We start from the raw sequence: 17,882 nt of genomic DNA, 5'->3' as shown, positions 1-17,882 counted from the left end.
CGATCGCTCGGTCGCTACGTAGCGACCGAGCGGGACGATCGCTCGGTCGCTACGTAGCGACCGAGCTTTGGCTTGAGCTCGGTCGCTACGTAGCGACCGAGCGGGACGATCGCTCGGTCGCTACGTAGCGACCGAGCTTGGCTGAGCTCGGTCGCTACGTAGCGACCGAGCGGGACGATTGCTCGGTCGCTACGTAGCGACCGAGCTTTGGCCCGAGCTTGGTTGCTACGTAGTGACCGAGCGGGACGATCGTTTGGTTTGAATCCCAAAGAATACTTCTTCGTAGAAATAACCTCGCATAGTTTATTTTTACGAAAATTACATCCCTTCTTTAACTCTTTCGGAAATACGATCTCTGAGGATTTTCGGATGGTAATTCCGTCGTAACCGTTTTTGACCCCAACACTTCTCTCATCTTCATGTGCTTGGATTACAACTTCTATGACTTTACTACCTTCTGGTAATACCCCCTTTATGTGTTACCCTAATTTTTTTTTATTATTATAGTATATGATTAGCGACTTTCTGGGTTCTGTCTGAAAGTTTGAACCAATGGAAAAAGGATTATGATAAACCAAATATGTAAAACTTCGAATACTTTTTTTTCTTAAAGTTTCGAATAGGGTTCCTCTCTGTTTGTATAATTTACCCATAATTGTTGAGAATTCTGGCTTTTGATCAAACATTTGGTCCTGCTCGTGGTAGTTGGGGTCAAAAACGGTTATCTCGAAATATCGTCTAAAATCACCTTTCCTTACTGAGAATTTCTCGACATACTCTCAACAAAAGTTCTCGAGTGTAAGTTTCAAAGAGAGACGAACCCCGAAACTAAAAAAAACAGTCCAGCTCAACCGTTCAACGAACTGATCCCATCCGGCTCGACAGATGACCGATTTGGATCGAACACGCGACCAGCTCGACCATCCGCCGAGCTGAATCGAACGCCCGACCAGCTCGGCCATCCGCCGATCTGGAACAAACGTGCTGTTATCATCCCATCCGCAAAGCTCCTCTCCCAAGATTATATCAAACTCGCTCATGTTTCGTCTCGATCGGAGGAACCAATGGAACTTTACCACAAGAACTCATTTTCTCGGATAACATTCGGATTGATCGTATAAAATGGCAAAAGTTAGCTGAACACCTAGAATTGCCTAAGCTATACGAGGAATTTGAATGTTCTTGGGGAACGACCTCATTTCGAAAGCACTCTTTTTATAAAATCTTAAAAACGCCTAAGTCGGAAAATGGCCCGAAAGGGCCCATGACGCGGCAAAGAGCCTACTTACGATTTTATGCGGAATCAAGCCCAGTCGATACGACGGTTTATCATTTGTTACCCAGAAGAAGATAAATGGCAAGTTCGGAGGATAAATAAGAAGTTTCCGAAGATAAACACAGAGATAGAAGAAAAATGGAATGTTTCCACGAAGTGATAAACTAAACCAAAGACAAAACAAGGAAAGGGGAACCGACCTAGAGGGATATATATAAGGAGCCGAAGCCAGGGGCGAGGGGGAGAGATTTTTAGACCTAGAAAACTCTGCTAGCTTAGGAAAACTTAGAATTTAGGCGGCTCGATTTTACTTAAGACTCTTTTTGTTCTTGTTCTAAGATTAACATGGCTAGCGAAACTCTGTCCGTCTTGTCTCATGCAAATCATGTAATCTTTTTCTTTTATTAATCAATAATACGCCGCTGTGCAATTTACTTTCGATATTCTGTTATCTTTGTCTCTTTCGTTTTTCGTGGTTTATGCAGATAATCCGGGACCTCTGGGAAATTTAGGGTTTCTATCTTTCCTTATTTTACAGAAAATCGACAGTGCGTATTTCGGTTCCCACAGTAGTTTTGATCAAAACATTTGAGGATATGGTTTCGTCTCTGTTCGTGTTTTGTTCAGACAGTTGAAGACATGTTTTTGTCTCTGTTGTTTTCATGGAAAAATTGAGGATAGGGTTTGGTCTATGTTTGTGGTTTTGAGGATAGGGTTCGGTTCCATGATCTCTGATGTTTTGTTTATTGGTTGAACTTGCTTTAGTGAACGTTCTTAGGGAAAACTGAATCAAACAAACTATTGTTACCTACACCATTTTGATTCCAAGTTCTGTGCAGATCCAGTAAAGTCCACTACTATTTCTACTTTTTTTTCTTCATGTTTTGAACAAAACCAGTTAATAACGAGTTGCCGTTTTAAATTTTAAGAGTATCAGGGACATTGAAGTATGCTTTTCATTAGGAGAGAATTATCACATTTAATTAAAACATACACAAACCGAGCTACTCACACTAGTAAAACATTGTTTTGGCTTAGATAATATAAGCTTTTCCTTAATGTATTTCTCTGGCATGATCATTGCATAGTTATATGCACATGAAGGACATCATTAATCCTATTATATGAGATTGTTTTTTTAATAGAATAATGTAGGTTACTGTCATTTTAATTCAGTCCAAAAATATTTATTAAAAATAATAACATGATCTCTGAATTCTATTTATTTTTTTGTTTGTTTATAATATCATTTTCAATCTACAATTTTTTAAAAAAAATGCTTCATAAAATTAAGATAAATTCATATAAAATAGTTTTTTATAACTTCCCTTCAGTAGGGCGGGCCAATCCTAGTATATATATATATATATATCTAAAGGTTCTTCATATTAACACACTCTTAGTAAAACCACTGGACAAATGGAGCTTACACAATGATTTACAATCTCTTAGATGCATATCTATACTAGCTTCAAAATCCGATATTAATTTTCACTCTTCCTAATCCAAAAAATCATACCGTACTGCAGGGACATCGTCCTCGACACCCTCCAAATATCGACCTTGATTACGAGTCAATTCTTCTTCACGTCTACGCATGTAGCCTTTATTGGTGTACAAAGAGTTAAGCCACTTCCAAAATAAATAAACATCACATTGACAAAAAATATCTACAAGATTTTTTTATCCAATCTATCTTTTGGGGAAAACTTCTTATGCTTTTAGCATCGTCAAAATGGTGCAAATCCAAGTAATGCATGAACTTATCCGTTGTAACGGGATTGGTCAATATGTCAGCTGCATTTTCGACGTATGCACATTTCTAATAAGACTTCTCCAGAAGATACTACCTCCCTTACTTTGTGAATCCTTATAGCTATGTGATTTGTCCTTGCATCATAAACTTGATTCTTGCCCAAACAGACCACACTATTCTATCATAGTCTAACTGAACATTTCCTTAATCAACTATCAACTCTCAACTCAGATACAAGTCCTCGTACCCAAACTACTTCCTTAGCTGCTTCTTTAAGTGCCATATTCAGCTTCCTCAGTCAATATCACTACCATTGATTGTTGCCCCGATCTCTAACATATTGGTCATCCTGCAAGGGTAAAATGTATATTGTTGTTGACCGTTAATTGCCAAGACCTCCACCATAATATGAATCCACGAATCCACAAATAAACCACACTCTTAACCTCCGAACATAAGCCCATAGTCACTGTTCCTTATAAGCATCATAGAATCCACTCAATGATTTTTACTAGGATCTGACATATATTTACTAACTTGACTAGTTTGTGCTAGATCTGGTCTAGTACACTTTATTGCAAATATTAGGCATCCAACTGCGCAAGCATATGAACATGTACCATATCTTTGATCTCCGTAGCAGACTTAGTATACTAATTTGCTGAAAGTATGAAGTGTTTCGCAAATGTGTAGAAACCAATTTTGCCTTTAACTTGTCAAAATGTTTTAAGACCTTTTCAATGTAATTCTTTCAAAAAAACTATAATCTCTTAAATTTTCTTTTCATATGAATTTTTTTTTTATCACCAAGATCTTTCATCTCAAGTTCATCTCCAGCAACCCTTTGAAACGATCAATAGCTTTTAATGTTTCTCAGAAATAAGCATATTATCAAATATATAACAGTAGGAATATGAGAGAATGACTGTAAAAAAAAACTTAATGTAAAAGCAGCAATTATACTTGTAACTTTGATAACATATTTTTAACATATAGGAGTCAAAATGTTTGTACAACTCTTTAAGAACATGCTTCAGTCTGTAGAGAGATTTTTTCAATCTACACACAAGATGATCTTCTGCAAGTTTAACAAAACCTTCATATTGCTCTCTCTCTATATATCGCGTCCACCAAATCTTCACGAAGAAAGTTTGTTTTACATCCATTTGGTCCAGGTGTAAATCTCAGTTAGCCACCAAACCTTGGACAACTTGTATGGAAGTGTTCCTTACTACAATGAGAATATCTCATTGTATTCGATTATTATCCTTTGCAAGTACCCTTTTGATACCAATCTTGCCTTAAACGTTACTTCTTCTTTTTCAGACATCCTTGTTTTCTTCTTGAAAACCCACTTACAACTTATTTCCTTCTTCCCTTCCGTTAACTCCATAAGATCCCAAGTCCAATTCTTCTCTACACTTACTGACTCTTTCGTCACTGAATCAATCCCTTCCTACTTATTGTCTTAATAGCTTCCCGATAATCAGATGGATCACCGTTTTGGCCATAAAAGCATAATTTTTCATGTCTTCAAAATCGAAACTGGCAAAGGTAGTATTGCATGTTCTGGTATTTTAGCAGCCATACTCTCTTTCGTTTCATGTTGATCTTCTTTGTGCCATTTTCCGCAAACCACTCATCACTAACTGCTTTTGGTTTATCTCCACAGAATTCTGATGGGTTATTATAAAATATGTGTAAGTCTCAATGATCACATACAGTCTGTCTGATCTCGCATACACTATATATTGCTCATCAAAAACCATGAATCGAATAACATGCTCTTCTTGCCTCATGATCCCACAATTTAAAACCTTTTATACATTTTTCGAATCCTAGAAAGATGCACTTCTTGGATTTTGAATCCAAATATGACCTTTTCGTCACCCAAAACTAACATGCAAGATTGATACCAAATATCCACAAGTTTGATGGATCAAATATCTATTTCAGTCCATAATTATTTTGTGAATTTCTATTCTATGTAACTCCTTACACATCTATTGATAACGTAGACCATCATGTGTACTGCTTCTATCCAAAACTTCTTTGGTAATCAAATATACAACCTCAAACACATTAATGCTTTCTCTACTGTTCTGAGGTGTTTTACGCACTGTAAAATGCCTTTGAATATATTCTATTTACAAAACCTCTGGAACCCTCCATCAATATACTTTGTACCATTATCCAATCTCAAGTACTTCACTTTTCTCTTTGTTTAATTACCTACTTCAGCTTTTCAAATCTTGAAGTCCACAAATACTTCAAAGTTTTTCCTTATAACATATACTAGTCAAACCTTCCTTATTAGTCCCAATGATTGTTCTCGAGTTGGTCCCCACACATAAGAATGAACATAGTTTATGAGAAATTTTGTCGTGTGTTTCCCATATTGAAAGATACCTTGGATTGTTTTCCCATCACAAAATATATGTAAAACTCCATCTTGAAACTCTTCAAGCCGTTGAAAAGACCCTTTATCATGAGTTCTTTCAACCCATGCTCTCTGAATTGGCCCATACGATATGCCATATAGATGTGCCTCCGACTTAAAACTGCAGCTGTGAGTCTACGTACAGTCACTTTCCCTATCAACCGATACATGCTTTCGGATGTCATATGCCCTTTCATCACCAACATAGATCCATTGAATACCTTCCATATTTCTCCGTCATCAAATTTGAATTAGAAGCCATGTATGAAGCATTCTCCGAGGTATAAGATTTTTCATCATGACTGGAATATGTCTGACATCATTCGGAGTCTCGATCGTGCAATCATATATCTGAAACTTGACTTGTCCAATTCATATGACACTACAAAATTTGTCGTCCACTAATGAAACATAACACATGTGTCCAGCCGTATATGTCTAAGACCACTCTTTACTAGGATTCATGTGGAGTGAAGCACTCGTATCCATTATCCAAGAATCTGAGTGATCTCCTGATGTCGCAACAAGCATGCCAGAATCGGCTGATCCGTCTGAGTCGTCGTTCTTCTGAACCACGTTTGCAGAACCCAAACTTTCTTTCGAATTATGCTATTTTCAGGATAATGTCTTCTTTTATGACTAGCTTTACCACACTTATATCATACTAACACCTTCTTCTAGAAATTTTTCTTTTATATATTCTTACTAGAACTATCTGGATGCTTTTCCGGCTGCTTTCATTATTTATCATGATTGACCTATAATCAGTCACTTGAGAGTTGTCGTTCATCCCAGTATTTTGTTGTTTTTCATGATGCGAGAGCAACACTACAGTAACTGTCTCCAGCTTTTTAGTCATCTTGTTGACATTTAGAACTTTCAAAGCGTCTCATATTGAAAATGTACATAACACATCAAGATCATGGCTTGATCTTCGTCAGCAATATTCACATCCACACACATCATATCTGGTTTGATTTAAATTGTTGACATGCATTACAAAACCTCCTCTCTCAGACATCTTCAAAGCTAACAACCTCTATTTGAGGTATAGCTTGCTAAAGAAAGATTTTGACTTGTACATTTTCTCCAATTTATCCTACATCTGTTTTCAACTTGTGAAATCCATCACCTCAAGTTGTTATGTCGTCTGGCAACATAATCAAATAGCTGAGACATCATCTAGTCTTAATCATTTGTACGATGGGTTCCGGTTTTGAATCTAATATAGTCTTCTTCATCCCTTCATGTGTTAGAAAATCATTAATTGGTTGTTGCCAGATACCAAAGTTTCATTTTCCGTTGAACCGCGGAAAGTCAAACTTAAGAGAACTTTTTCTGGTCATTCTTTAAGGTTGTTACTACCTTGAATTGATACCATCTATTCCGAAGAAATGCGAATTAAGATCAAGAAAACAAAAAAAAGGAAGCACAAAACATAATTGAGGAAAATACCCATTTAAAGGTTTTATACTGATTTATGTGAATAATTATTTACAATCCAATTAAATCTGTATTTATATTGACCTCAAAACCCAACCTATTACTAAAGATAATTTTCCTAATCTTGAAAAGCATAATATACTGTGGAGGCCGAACACTCCTAGATGTCGACCTTATCACGAGTCAATTTTCTTATGCTTACAATGACTGAATTCTGCCGGACTTAATTAGTGTGGTGTTTACTGGTATAGAGAGATTCAATCATTTCTAGAATCAACATATCTTTTTTGCTTTGGTATTTGATTTATAATTTAAAACTATAAAACATAAAATTAATAACTTGTTGTGGATTAGTACAAAAAATGTATGGAAGGGTTGTAAATGAAAACGATACAAAAGACTATATTCTTTAATTTTCATTCAATTTGATATTTCATATATAACAACATAACTTTTTCTGTCAGTTTAATTGTTGTTGATAATAATAATCGTAAACTTTATATTCATAGTTATAATAAAGAACTAGATTTTGACCCGTGCTTTCGAAGCGCGGGTTATTTTGGATTATATTTTTTTGAAATAAAATAGTATATTCTAATTATTATATATTATTATGTTAAAAGTTGTATTATATTGAAGAATATTTTTTTAAATTATATAATTTATGAATTAGTTTATTTGAAATTTTGTATGTACACACTTTTATGTAATTCTCTCTTATGCTTGAGCATTTTACTCATACCCAAAAACTGAACCGAAACCAACTAAAAAAATACAGATTTGGATTTAGTCCGAGTCCAGAGCAAAGTAACTATTGGATATTTTTTGGACCCGCATGTGTTTGTCGAGTCCATGTCTTACCCAAGACCCGATCATGTATCCAAAAATACCCAAAATATTTTGTGTATATTAGTTATTTTTGAGAATTTCAATTGAATAATTTTAGTTATCAGGTTTGTGTTTTCGGTTATAGTTTCGGGTTTCAGGTACAATTTAAAATTTTAAAATATAATATTAGGTATTTTTTAGTTCCTTGGATCAGATTTCAGGTAAACTTTTGGATCTTTTTAGATATTTGAATATTTTGAGTATTTGTTTGAGTATTCGGGTATGTCTTTGTGTTGTGTGTTTTCCGGCTTTTCAAATATTTTTGGGATTTTGGGTATTTCAAGTCTTTTTCGGGTATTAGACATCCGAACCGATCTGGACCTGTTATGTATCCAAAACGTACATGTGTTTCGCGTATATTTGAGTTATGGATTTGTAGCGGAAAAGAACCAACCCAAACCTAAAATTTTTAAATTAGGTCTAAATACATAAATTATTATATGAATATGTCTGAATATAATTTTGGTTTTGGTTATGTATTGGCCATCGTTTAAGATTATAATAGAGACATTATGATTCACGTGAATTAATAGTGTATTATATGTTAACCATATGACTTAAGAAAATAAAGGTAATACTAAATAAGAATGATATTATAAGGATATAATCGTAGATTTTTATAGATAATATTCTAAGGATATTAATGATACTCTAGATCAGAATCTTATATATAGGAGCTAATACTTTTAGGAGATATTTAAAAAGATTATTTAGTTGGTCTAGGTAAATTAATGAAATGGTGCAACACTTTGTTTAAGTAGATTTTTAAAACTCATTCTCTTTTAATAGTATAGATAATAGGAGCCATTTGAAATATTCAAAATTTTGTATGGTTAGAATAATTAGTGGTAGGATAAAAATAATAGAATAGTTATACATTGGTTCAACAATCTTTTTATAGTAGATTTTAAGAATGATTCATTTTTATTAGAATAGATATATGTACATAAAATTTTATATGATTATGTCTCGATATAATTTTGGTTTTGGTGATGTATTTAGCTGTCGATTAAAATTAGAATGAAGACACTATAATTCACATGAAATACTAATGTATTATAGATGGTAACATCTTTTTGTTGACATATGTCAACTATTACGTAGAAAAATAAAAGTACTACTATCAATGAATATTTATGTAGCTGTCGTAGATGTATATTATGATATTCTAAGGATGTTTATGATGGTTGCATAAAAAAAGATAATAATGATATTCAAATTCAGAGTCGTACATATGATAATTATTAGGAGATATTTAGGGAGATTATTTAGTTGGTCTACAAAATACTAATGAAAGGGTTCAACAACCTTTCGTAGGTAATTTTTAAAAAATTCTTCCCTTTTAATAGTATAGATTATACGTAAATTAGATGTGTGCCTGTGTGTGTGCATCTGGAGGTATCCACGCGCATACACGCTTACCCAAGAGGCCAAAACCATAAGTGGTACCAATAGTGGAATCGGTCAAAACACTATTTACATCTACTTTACAAAGTATTATGGTTTATAATATTCAAAATCATGAGCAAATCAAGGAGTATAAAATTAGTTACAGAATTTCCAAAAAGCAACCTTCAAACAGAAACAAGAAAACTGACTTCGATCAGCTTGAACCTAACCATTGGGTATATATATAAACTAGAGCTTGATCCATGCGGATGTGTTGGTTTTTACGTTTTTTTTTTATAAATTGTTCAGTGATATTTCTAAACACATAGTTTTTTTGTTTACTTAAAATTTTTATACATCAGAATCGAACTCATCTAGACTCGGAAGGAACGGACTCAATCCCCACCCAAAATTTTATAATACTCGGGCAGAGCCATATTAAAAAAAAACTCAATAACAAAAAGAACATATTATTATCCGAATGGATACCTAAATACACATAGTTAACTGATTATGTAAACAAATAAAAAGTTCTTTGTTAACTGGTTTGAATTCTTGTTACGAATGAAAACAATCATTCAAATATTTAGAATATTATGGTTAACACGTAAAGTAAATGATATCAAATTACTATGGCGAATACAACTAATGAAGTATTTAAGAAGTGTGAAAAAGAATGTAAAAGATATACTAAAGCATTTAAAATAAGTTGTTTTATACTTTTATAATAAATGCTGTCAAATTATTTGAAAAATAGAAATTAATCTAAACTATTAAAACTTAAGTACATTTTGTACTTAACCCTGACGTATCCCTAATATTTAAAATTTTCTGCCATTGGCCTATTAAACTGTCGTTTTAATTATACCATTTTCTTAAACATATCTCTTATATCAGTTTTCTCCCGTCATTGTCTTCCGAATGTTAAACAAAAAAGTCATGAACAACAAAAAGATAACCAACCATATGGAGATCGATAATTCATGTAATTTTTTCGATCTCACTAGCTGCCAGCTCTAAAGTCTCGATGCATTCGGGTTGTCGCCGACGCTAATGGAGGTGGATCTATCGGAATCAGAATAGGCTCGACGTCAGAATCCTCTATTAGGTTCTAGGCTTCTAGCAAAGAGAAAGCTTCTTGAGTGTTGCGAGGCGTACATCGTCAATGCCTCTTTGGAGGTCTAAGGATCAGAATGTATGAGCCGATGGATTTCAAAACTACTTCTTTCTTGCTCTGGAAACGTGCTAATTCAGTTTTTTTTTTTGCTGTAGTTACTACTCAAAATCTTAACCAATATGTTTTCATCAGGTTACAAACTTGTATGTTGGGAAACACCATGTTAGTGAGTTCTGTTGAACACAAACCAAACTCATTTCGCATCTCTCCCTCGAGCTTTCTCTGTCGAGACTTCGCCTTCATCTCCAAAAATCCTTATGTTTATCTTTTGGTAACTTGCTTTAATTATTTATTTATGTTTCTGACTAAATAATTTATTTATTTTAAAAAAATTCAGTATCAAATTTGAACTTTTTATTCAGCTTTAAATCAAAATAGTTAAAACATAATTAAATAAAACCCACAACTATACTTACAACTCAAATATTTTATATTTTATATTTTAATATTTAATTTACCAAATAAAATGAATAAAACACAATAAAAAAAACACGATCTCATAATTTATAAATAGAAGCTAAACACATTGAACATGATATACTAATCTCTAAACTGAATAATACATGAATCTATAACAATAACATAAACAATTAAGTTTATGGCGTTGACAAAAGTTAAAAATATATAATTATGAAAAACAAAAACCCGTGCGGACGCGCAGATCAAAAGCTAGTAACGTAATTAAATTAAGTGAAAATAAAGAAAGAAAAAATGTAATAAATTATTGAAAATAATATTTGTTCTATTTTGTATTTCAGTTTTAATAAAATAGATTAGACATAAATGGCAAGTTGGAAATTTTCAATATGATTCTACAGTTAATCAGATATATTTGTTGGTGTGAGGTAAATATGCATGAATTTTCTTGTGGGAATCTAAAAGACTAGACAACAAATTTCACGAGCTTCTAAAAGATAGGAATCCATGAGAGGGGTTGTTACATTAGTTCAGAAAACTTTGTGGAAGCCTTTCTGTTTTGTATCTGTCTCTAACCAATGCATCTAGGAGGTAATGGACAAAAAGCCCAATAGCTTTCAATCAATTTATGGATAGGGGAATCTCAACGCTAAAGTTGATTGCTTAAACTATTTTAACATTAAAAATTTGCAGTTGTAAAGATAAAATTCTCAACCTCTCTTAAAAAAAAAAAAAAAATTCTCAACCTCTTTTCTATCAACATGTTTTTGCCAAACACAAGAATTGTTCTTAAAACCAAAACTATAAATATTCTTTAACTAGTTTTATTGTTTCCCGCGGAAGAGAAAAGAACAATCATAAGAAAGCTAGAAATTTGTCCCAAAAAAAAAACGCTGGAAAAAATCATACGAAAGCTGCTTTTTTTGGGTGAATAAAGGGAAAGTGCAACACTATAACCTTAACATTCCCGATTCTGGAAATAGAACTATAAAACAGAAAATAAAAAGGGAAAATTGCCAAAACAGAATAAAAAAATAGAATGGTTGTCCCTATGGTATAAATTCAAACTAAAATTGTTCCTATAGTATAATTTTCTTCATAATACCAAAATTAACCTTAAATTAATTCCATTATTAATGATTAATTGTATTTAAAAAAAATAGGGAAATCAGTTTGTTTAAATGGGGAAAGAGTTTAAAAAAAAATAAAACAAAACACGGTAGCCTCTAATTCCCCGTAACCCTAAAAAAAAAACAATCACGGTAGCCTCTCTCTTTCACGGCGACGAAGAAGGCGATTGCGTCTTCTCCGGTGAAATCAACGGCGAGTGCTTACGCCACCGGTGGAAGCCCTTTCTCTCTTCCTACCGGTGGAACCCCTTTGTCTGGATCTCTTTCTATCTCGACAAACAAAGGCGATTTATTAGGTTCTCTTGGTCGTTGGTGAAATCGAGTTTGTCTTCAACCTCCCCGCCTCTCTCTTTCTCCGACATTGCTAGCACATAAGGTATGTTCTTGATACTTCATTTGTTCCTTGGTCGTTGGTGAAATCTAGTTTTTCTTCATTTATTAGGTTTCAGTCTTAAAGTTTGTTCCTTTCTCCTTCTTGTTCTAATACTTTTCTCTGGATCTCTTTCTATCTCGACAAACAAAGGTGATTTATTAGGTTCTCTTGGTCGTTGGTGAAATCGAGTTTGTCTTCAACCTCCCCGCCTCTCTCTTGCTCCGACATTGCTAGCACATAAGGTATGTTCTTGATACTTCATTTGTCAAGCGGTTTGTTTTCTTCATTCGGGTTTGAAGTTAGCATTTCTCTCTTTCTTTATCCGGTTCTTTATTGCATTTCTCTGTGTTTGAGTTTTTCATTTGGGTTACTCTTTTTATGTTCGTTTCTTAGGATTATAAGTGTTGTTAACTGATTATATGAACAGATTTCGATTATGAATTGGCTTACTTTGATTAACTGCTTTATATTGTGAATTGATTTCGTTTATCATGGGCTGGTTTATTGATTTACTTTCTGTACAGAATGATAGTTTTTATCTTTCTGATTTTAGAATTTGTTTGACTTTTCTCTTGTGTTTATCTCTGCTTCACTGTAAAGTTAGAATCAATTTCAGTCTATAACTAGAATCAATTTTTTTGTCTTTTCTAGATATGGAGTTAGAGCTACCTAAGCGAGTGTATGCAGAGGGTTTAGAACCTCAGGTGAAGAAGATCAATAACTGCTGCCGCATGGAACTTATCAGAGATCTGAAGAAAGCTATGCCTGCGGAGTACGATGATGTCAAGATAGATCCTCTTTTCAAACATATCATGGCGATTGCGGAAAATAACCTCAAGTTTTCGGAGAAATTGGTGGATAGCTTCTTGTGTAAGCAGCTGATTACCTCGAAGATGCATGAGAAGTGGTTTGTATTTGCGAGGAAGCCTCTCCGATTTTCGCTTCAGGAGTACCACGCTGTGACAGGTCTCAAGATCTCGCGGGAAAGTAGCTGTGACGTAGTTAAATGGAAAAGTGATGGCGGATTTTGGAGTGAACTACTAAGGACAGGTGGTAAGATCACCTTGCAGTCGATCAAAAAGGTGCATCTACAAGAAGTTCACAGCTGGTCTCGGCGTGATAGGATGAGGTTGATCTACTTGTGTGTGATAATGGGTGTTGTGATGGGGAGAGATGAGAAGGTGAACATCCCTCATATGTACATCAAGCTGGTGATGGATCTTGAGAAGCTTCGGAACTTCCATTGGGGTCTTCACTCCTATGACTTCTTACTGAGTTCCATTGAGAAGGTTAGGAAGAAGTTGGGTAAGAAGAACAGCTACATTTTCGAGGGGTTCTCCTATGCGTTCCAGATTTGGATTATGGAAGCAATTCCGGATTTTGGAGAAATATGTGGCAGCAAAGTCTCGGACAGTTTCAGTGGTCCAAGGTGTGGAAATTGGAAAGGAGTTGCAAAAGTTTCTTATGAAGACATCATTCAACTTGAGGAATCGTTTACTGAGAAGGTATGCATATTTATTGTATTCTTTTATATGGCTGTTGCATATTTTTTAAAGCTTATAATGTTATAATTGTTTTGTAGGGAGACTTGTTCTCGGTAATTTCAGTGAGTGGCAATGGTGATGTGTTGAGGCATGCTGATTATACAAGGAAGGATGAGATGGAAGATGAACGTGTGGACCTTCTTCTCGATAGGATTAAAAAGAACTTTGATTGGAGCAACACAGAATGGCCAGTTATAGAGGCTGAAGAGACTGAGATGGAGAAAGCCGATACAGAGTCAGAAGCTGATAAGAGTGTGGATGCTACTGATATTGCAGCAGATGTGGAGACATCTTCGGTCCATGTTGCTGGAAGAGGCAAGAGAAAGATTTAGGATGAAGGAGCCGAGACAAGAAAGAAGAAGTTGCTGTGTAAGCGAACAGCAGAAAAAAAACAGAGTATTGATCAAGAAACTAAGAGTTTCATTGAGGGTTTGGTCCACTCATCTGTCAATTCCTTGGGAGAAATACTCAGAGAGCAGATGGCGAGTATGGAGAGCATGTTCAAAGAGAGGATCGGCAACATGGAGATCGAGGTTTCACAACTCAGGGAAGCAATCAGTTTGAGTGCCGAAGGAAGCGTTCCTAAGAGCAAAACCGATGAAGCTGCGCCTAAGACCAAAACCGTCCAAACTCCAGCAAAGAAAAGGTCAATCAAGCTCAAGTTCCAGCAAAGAAAAAGGTACTTCCGAAAAGAAAGTGTAGAAGTTGATGTACTTGTATCATTGTTTAGCTGTGTTAGGGTGCTGGAGCTAGTCTTTTGGAGTTAGGTTGTTCTTGGAACTTAACATTTTCATCACGGTGTAATATTATGTAAAACTTTCGGATATTGTAATAGGTTTATATTGTATAATATGCTAGAATGTTTGTGTAATGATAAAGACATGAATCTAATGCTTTGTTTGTGTTTTGATTGAAAGAGTTCTTAAATATTTATTTTTTTTAATGAATAGGATGGTTTAAAGAATGGTATAGAAACTAACGAGTTTGACTTTGGATTGAGCACACAAGAATTAAGGGAATTGTCCCAAGATACATTTGTTGATGGGTTTGATCTTTCTCAAGTGAAAGTCGAAAACTCTAGACCCTTCAACATGTCCCCACCAAAGCTACTTGATGAGGAAATAGATCATGTCCCAAGATACATTTCCGTCTAAAGCAGTTGCAACCAGTAAAACTCCTTTGTATTTATTCTTCAAAAAGGTCCCATCGATCACAATAACCCGTCTCATGACTCTGTTAAATCCTCTTATTGATTGCCCAAATGCAATAAATAGGTAACGAAAATTCTCATTTCCGTCAATCTCATAGGATGCGTGTGTACCTGGATTAGCCTCTCTCAGCATGTGCAAGTATTTTGGAATTTTCCCATAACTTCTCTCTGGAATACCTCTAACTGCACTGATCGCATATTCACGCGCATCCCATGCTAAAGATTTTGAGATCTCACATCCATGATCACTACGCATAATCTGTATGATATCATTACATTTCGGCCCTTCCTTGACGCCTACATACTTATGCATAATCAGACTGCCTATAGTTTTTGCTGAAGCAGTCTTACCCGCTTTGGTTTTGCTTGAAGGTGCGCATGTATGTTTACCGACATACTTCTTGATCATGAAATATGTAGAATCCTTCAGACACTCTGCTCGAACACCCCAATCGCATGCATTATCCGCACATCTAACATACCAAAGTTGTCTATCCGTTTTGATAATCTGGTAGTCAAAGTTATGCTTCATTGCACACATCTCGAAAGTCGCCTTCAACAAAGTTTTGTTCTCAAAAAATTGTCCGACCTTAACAACATGGAGCAGAGAAAACTTTGACATTTTATGTATGTTCTCTTTGTCAGAGATCATGGTATCAGCATCATAGTCCCCATCCTCGTCAACTGCGACTCCTTTCCGCTTTTCATTCTTCTTCTTCCCCTGCCTCTCAGCATACACAGGAGCTGGTTCGCCCCCACTGTCAAACAAGTTTTCTTTCTCTTCATGAGTACATGGATCAGCTGGCGGTTTGTTAAGATCAAAGGCTTCTTTATTCGGATTCTCAGCCTTGGCTTTACATGTGACACACAATCGAGTAGAAGCACTCTTTTGAACAAATCGAACAAAATTATGAAGCTGTCGATCGTTTGCAATGATCACAGGTGGACATCCTGAAGTATTGATCCACTCAGCAGGTAGATAACTTAACTTCAAATCGACTATGATTTCTTCTTCCATACCAAAATCCTCCAAAACCATCCTTTTTAATTCATCTAAAGTAGAATTTGATTCCACTAACAGTAGCCTATCCCCTTTGCCGTCAGCCGAAAAAAACCATCCCGTAGTTGCACCTAATTCCCAAAGACCACATATTGTATAGATATGCATCTAATCTAGAACAAAAGTTTCTGAAAATCAAGAGAGAAACTATGAAAAAATCACAGATTCATGAAGAAGAAAGGCAAAATCGTTTTTTTAAAAAAATTTGACAAAGAAAATCGATCAGAACCATTTTAGGAAGTTAGAATATTTTTAGAATATTTTGTTAACTGACTTTCCTTAATTTTCGCCAAAAACAGATCATTTTATCCGTAGAAGACACCTTCTACAATGCGTAGAACCATGAAAATAATATGGAATGTAATTTCTACCTTTTGTAGACGTTCGTGTAGTTTTCAGATTTTACGTTCGAGAAATGTTAGAATACTTGTTAAAAGTAGAAACTGCATTTTTCAGAAAAGTAGATATCTTTACAATTAGTAGAATTCGCATTCCCCATATTTAGATATTGAATCAAAAGTAGATTTTACGTTCCAAAACAAGTAGATGTACGTGTTTATTCTGGATTTTGCGTTCTACTAACCCAATTTCCGTAGAAGACGAATTCTACTTTTAGTAGAACGTAAATTGGAAATTCTATTTATTAAGTTTTTGAAAAAAATAAAAAAATGTGCTTGTGTATATTGGTGTTCTATTAATAGTTTATATTTTTAATAATTTTTTTGATTCATAAAACTATTTATTTTATTAAGTTTCAGAAATAAAAGGGTAAAAGGGAGATAAAATGGACAAAATTGAATTTATACCATAGGGACAACCATTCTGTTTTTTTATTCTGTTTTGGCAATTTTCCCAAATAAAAATGGTGCGGAGAAAGTTGAAAAGTTATGCCAGATTCGACTTCCATGTCTAGCCACTCACTTTTCCAGTTTCCAACCCATTTTGTGTTCATATTGTTAAGTATGGAACATATCATATATATATATATATACTAGTTTAAGAGCCGCACAAATACACGGAATGAATGTTATATATAAAATTATTTTTTTATCTATTATTCTCTCCGTTTCATTAAGTTAGAAGTTTCAGAAAAAAAAATTGTTTCACAAAGATAGACCTTTTGCATTTTCAATGAAAAAGTTGCAATCTTCAAGAAAATTAATTGATTTTATTGAATTACTATTGGTTAAAACTTATTAAAAATTGAAATTTACAGAAAATGATACATTTATTATAGTGATTTATTGTGTTTTCTTAATATGTGTGAAAATACTAAAAAATATATCTTTGTGAAACGGAGAGAGTATTATTTATTTGTATTTATTTACGTATTATGTGTATAATTAAATTCGAATAAATGCAAAAATCAAAACAATACATCTTGTTTATTTACGATATTTTTTTGGTAAATAAATTAAAACAATCATTTTATTTATTTTATATGATATATAACTAAATTAAAATTAAAATAAATATAGTTTAAAATTAAAACAATCATTTTATTTTATATGATATATAACTAAATTAATGTTACATATTCTAGATTTTTCACATATTTTAATAAAACACATTAAATTTGCATATTTGTTTGTGTTTATCTTTGTTTTATAATTTTAAGCCAATAACAATTCAGTAAGTGCAATTAATTTTTTTGAAATTTACAATTAGTTAATAAAACTTGTCTTAAAAATGTAAAAAATAGATTTTTTTAAAACAAATTTTTTCCTAGAATATGTAATATTAAGGAACAGAGGGAGTATATAATATATTTTAATATAA

The 17,882-nt window shown here is 33.9% G+C and overlaps 1 protein-coding gene across 2 annotated transcripts; it reads left to right on the top strand.

Annotated features, from left to right (window-relative positions):
- The first annotated feature begins 407 nt into the window (after positions 1-407).
- Positions 408-16,251, top strand: LOC103846096. Of its 2 annotated transcripts, XM_033281904.1 has the most exons (4): positions 408-12,292; positions 12,440-12,531; positions 12,941-13,794; positions 13,872-16,251. In XM_033281904.1, exons 3-4 carry the CDS (start codon positions 12,943-12,945, stop codon positions 14,163-14,165), a joined length of 1,146 nt encoding a protein of 381 aa, XP_033137795.1. In that variant the 5' UTR covers positions 408-12,292; positions 12,440-12,531; positions 12,941-12,942; the 3' UTR covers positions 14,166-16,251. The 2 variants fall into 2 exon arrangements, with proteins under 2 accessions (XP_033137795.1, XP_009121263.2); XM_009123015.3 differs by lacking the exon at positions 12,440-12,531.
- Positions 16,252-17,882: the final 1,631 nt, after the last annotated feature.

This window comes from Brassica rapa, chromosome A10 (genome assembly GCF_000309985.2).
Source record: "Brassica rapa cultivar Chiifu-401-42 chromosome A10, CAAS_Brap_v3.01, whole genome shotgun sequence".
Lineage (NCBI taxonomy): Eukaryota > Viridiplantae > Streptophyta > Magnoliopsida > Brassicales > Brassicaceae > Brassica > Brassica rapa.
Note: the sequence above shows the minus strand (reverse complement) of the source record. Positions and strands in the feature narration are given on the sequence as shown.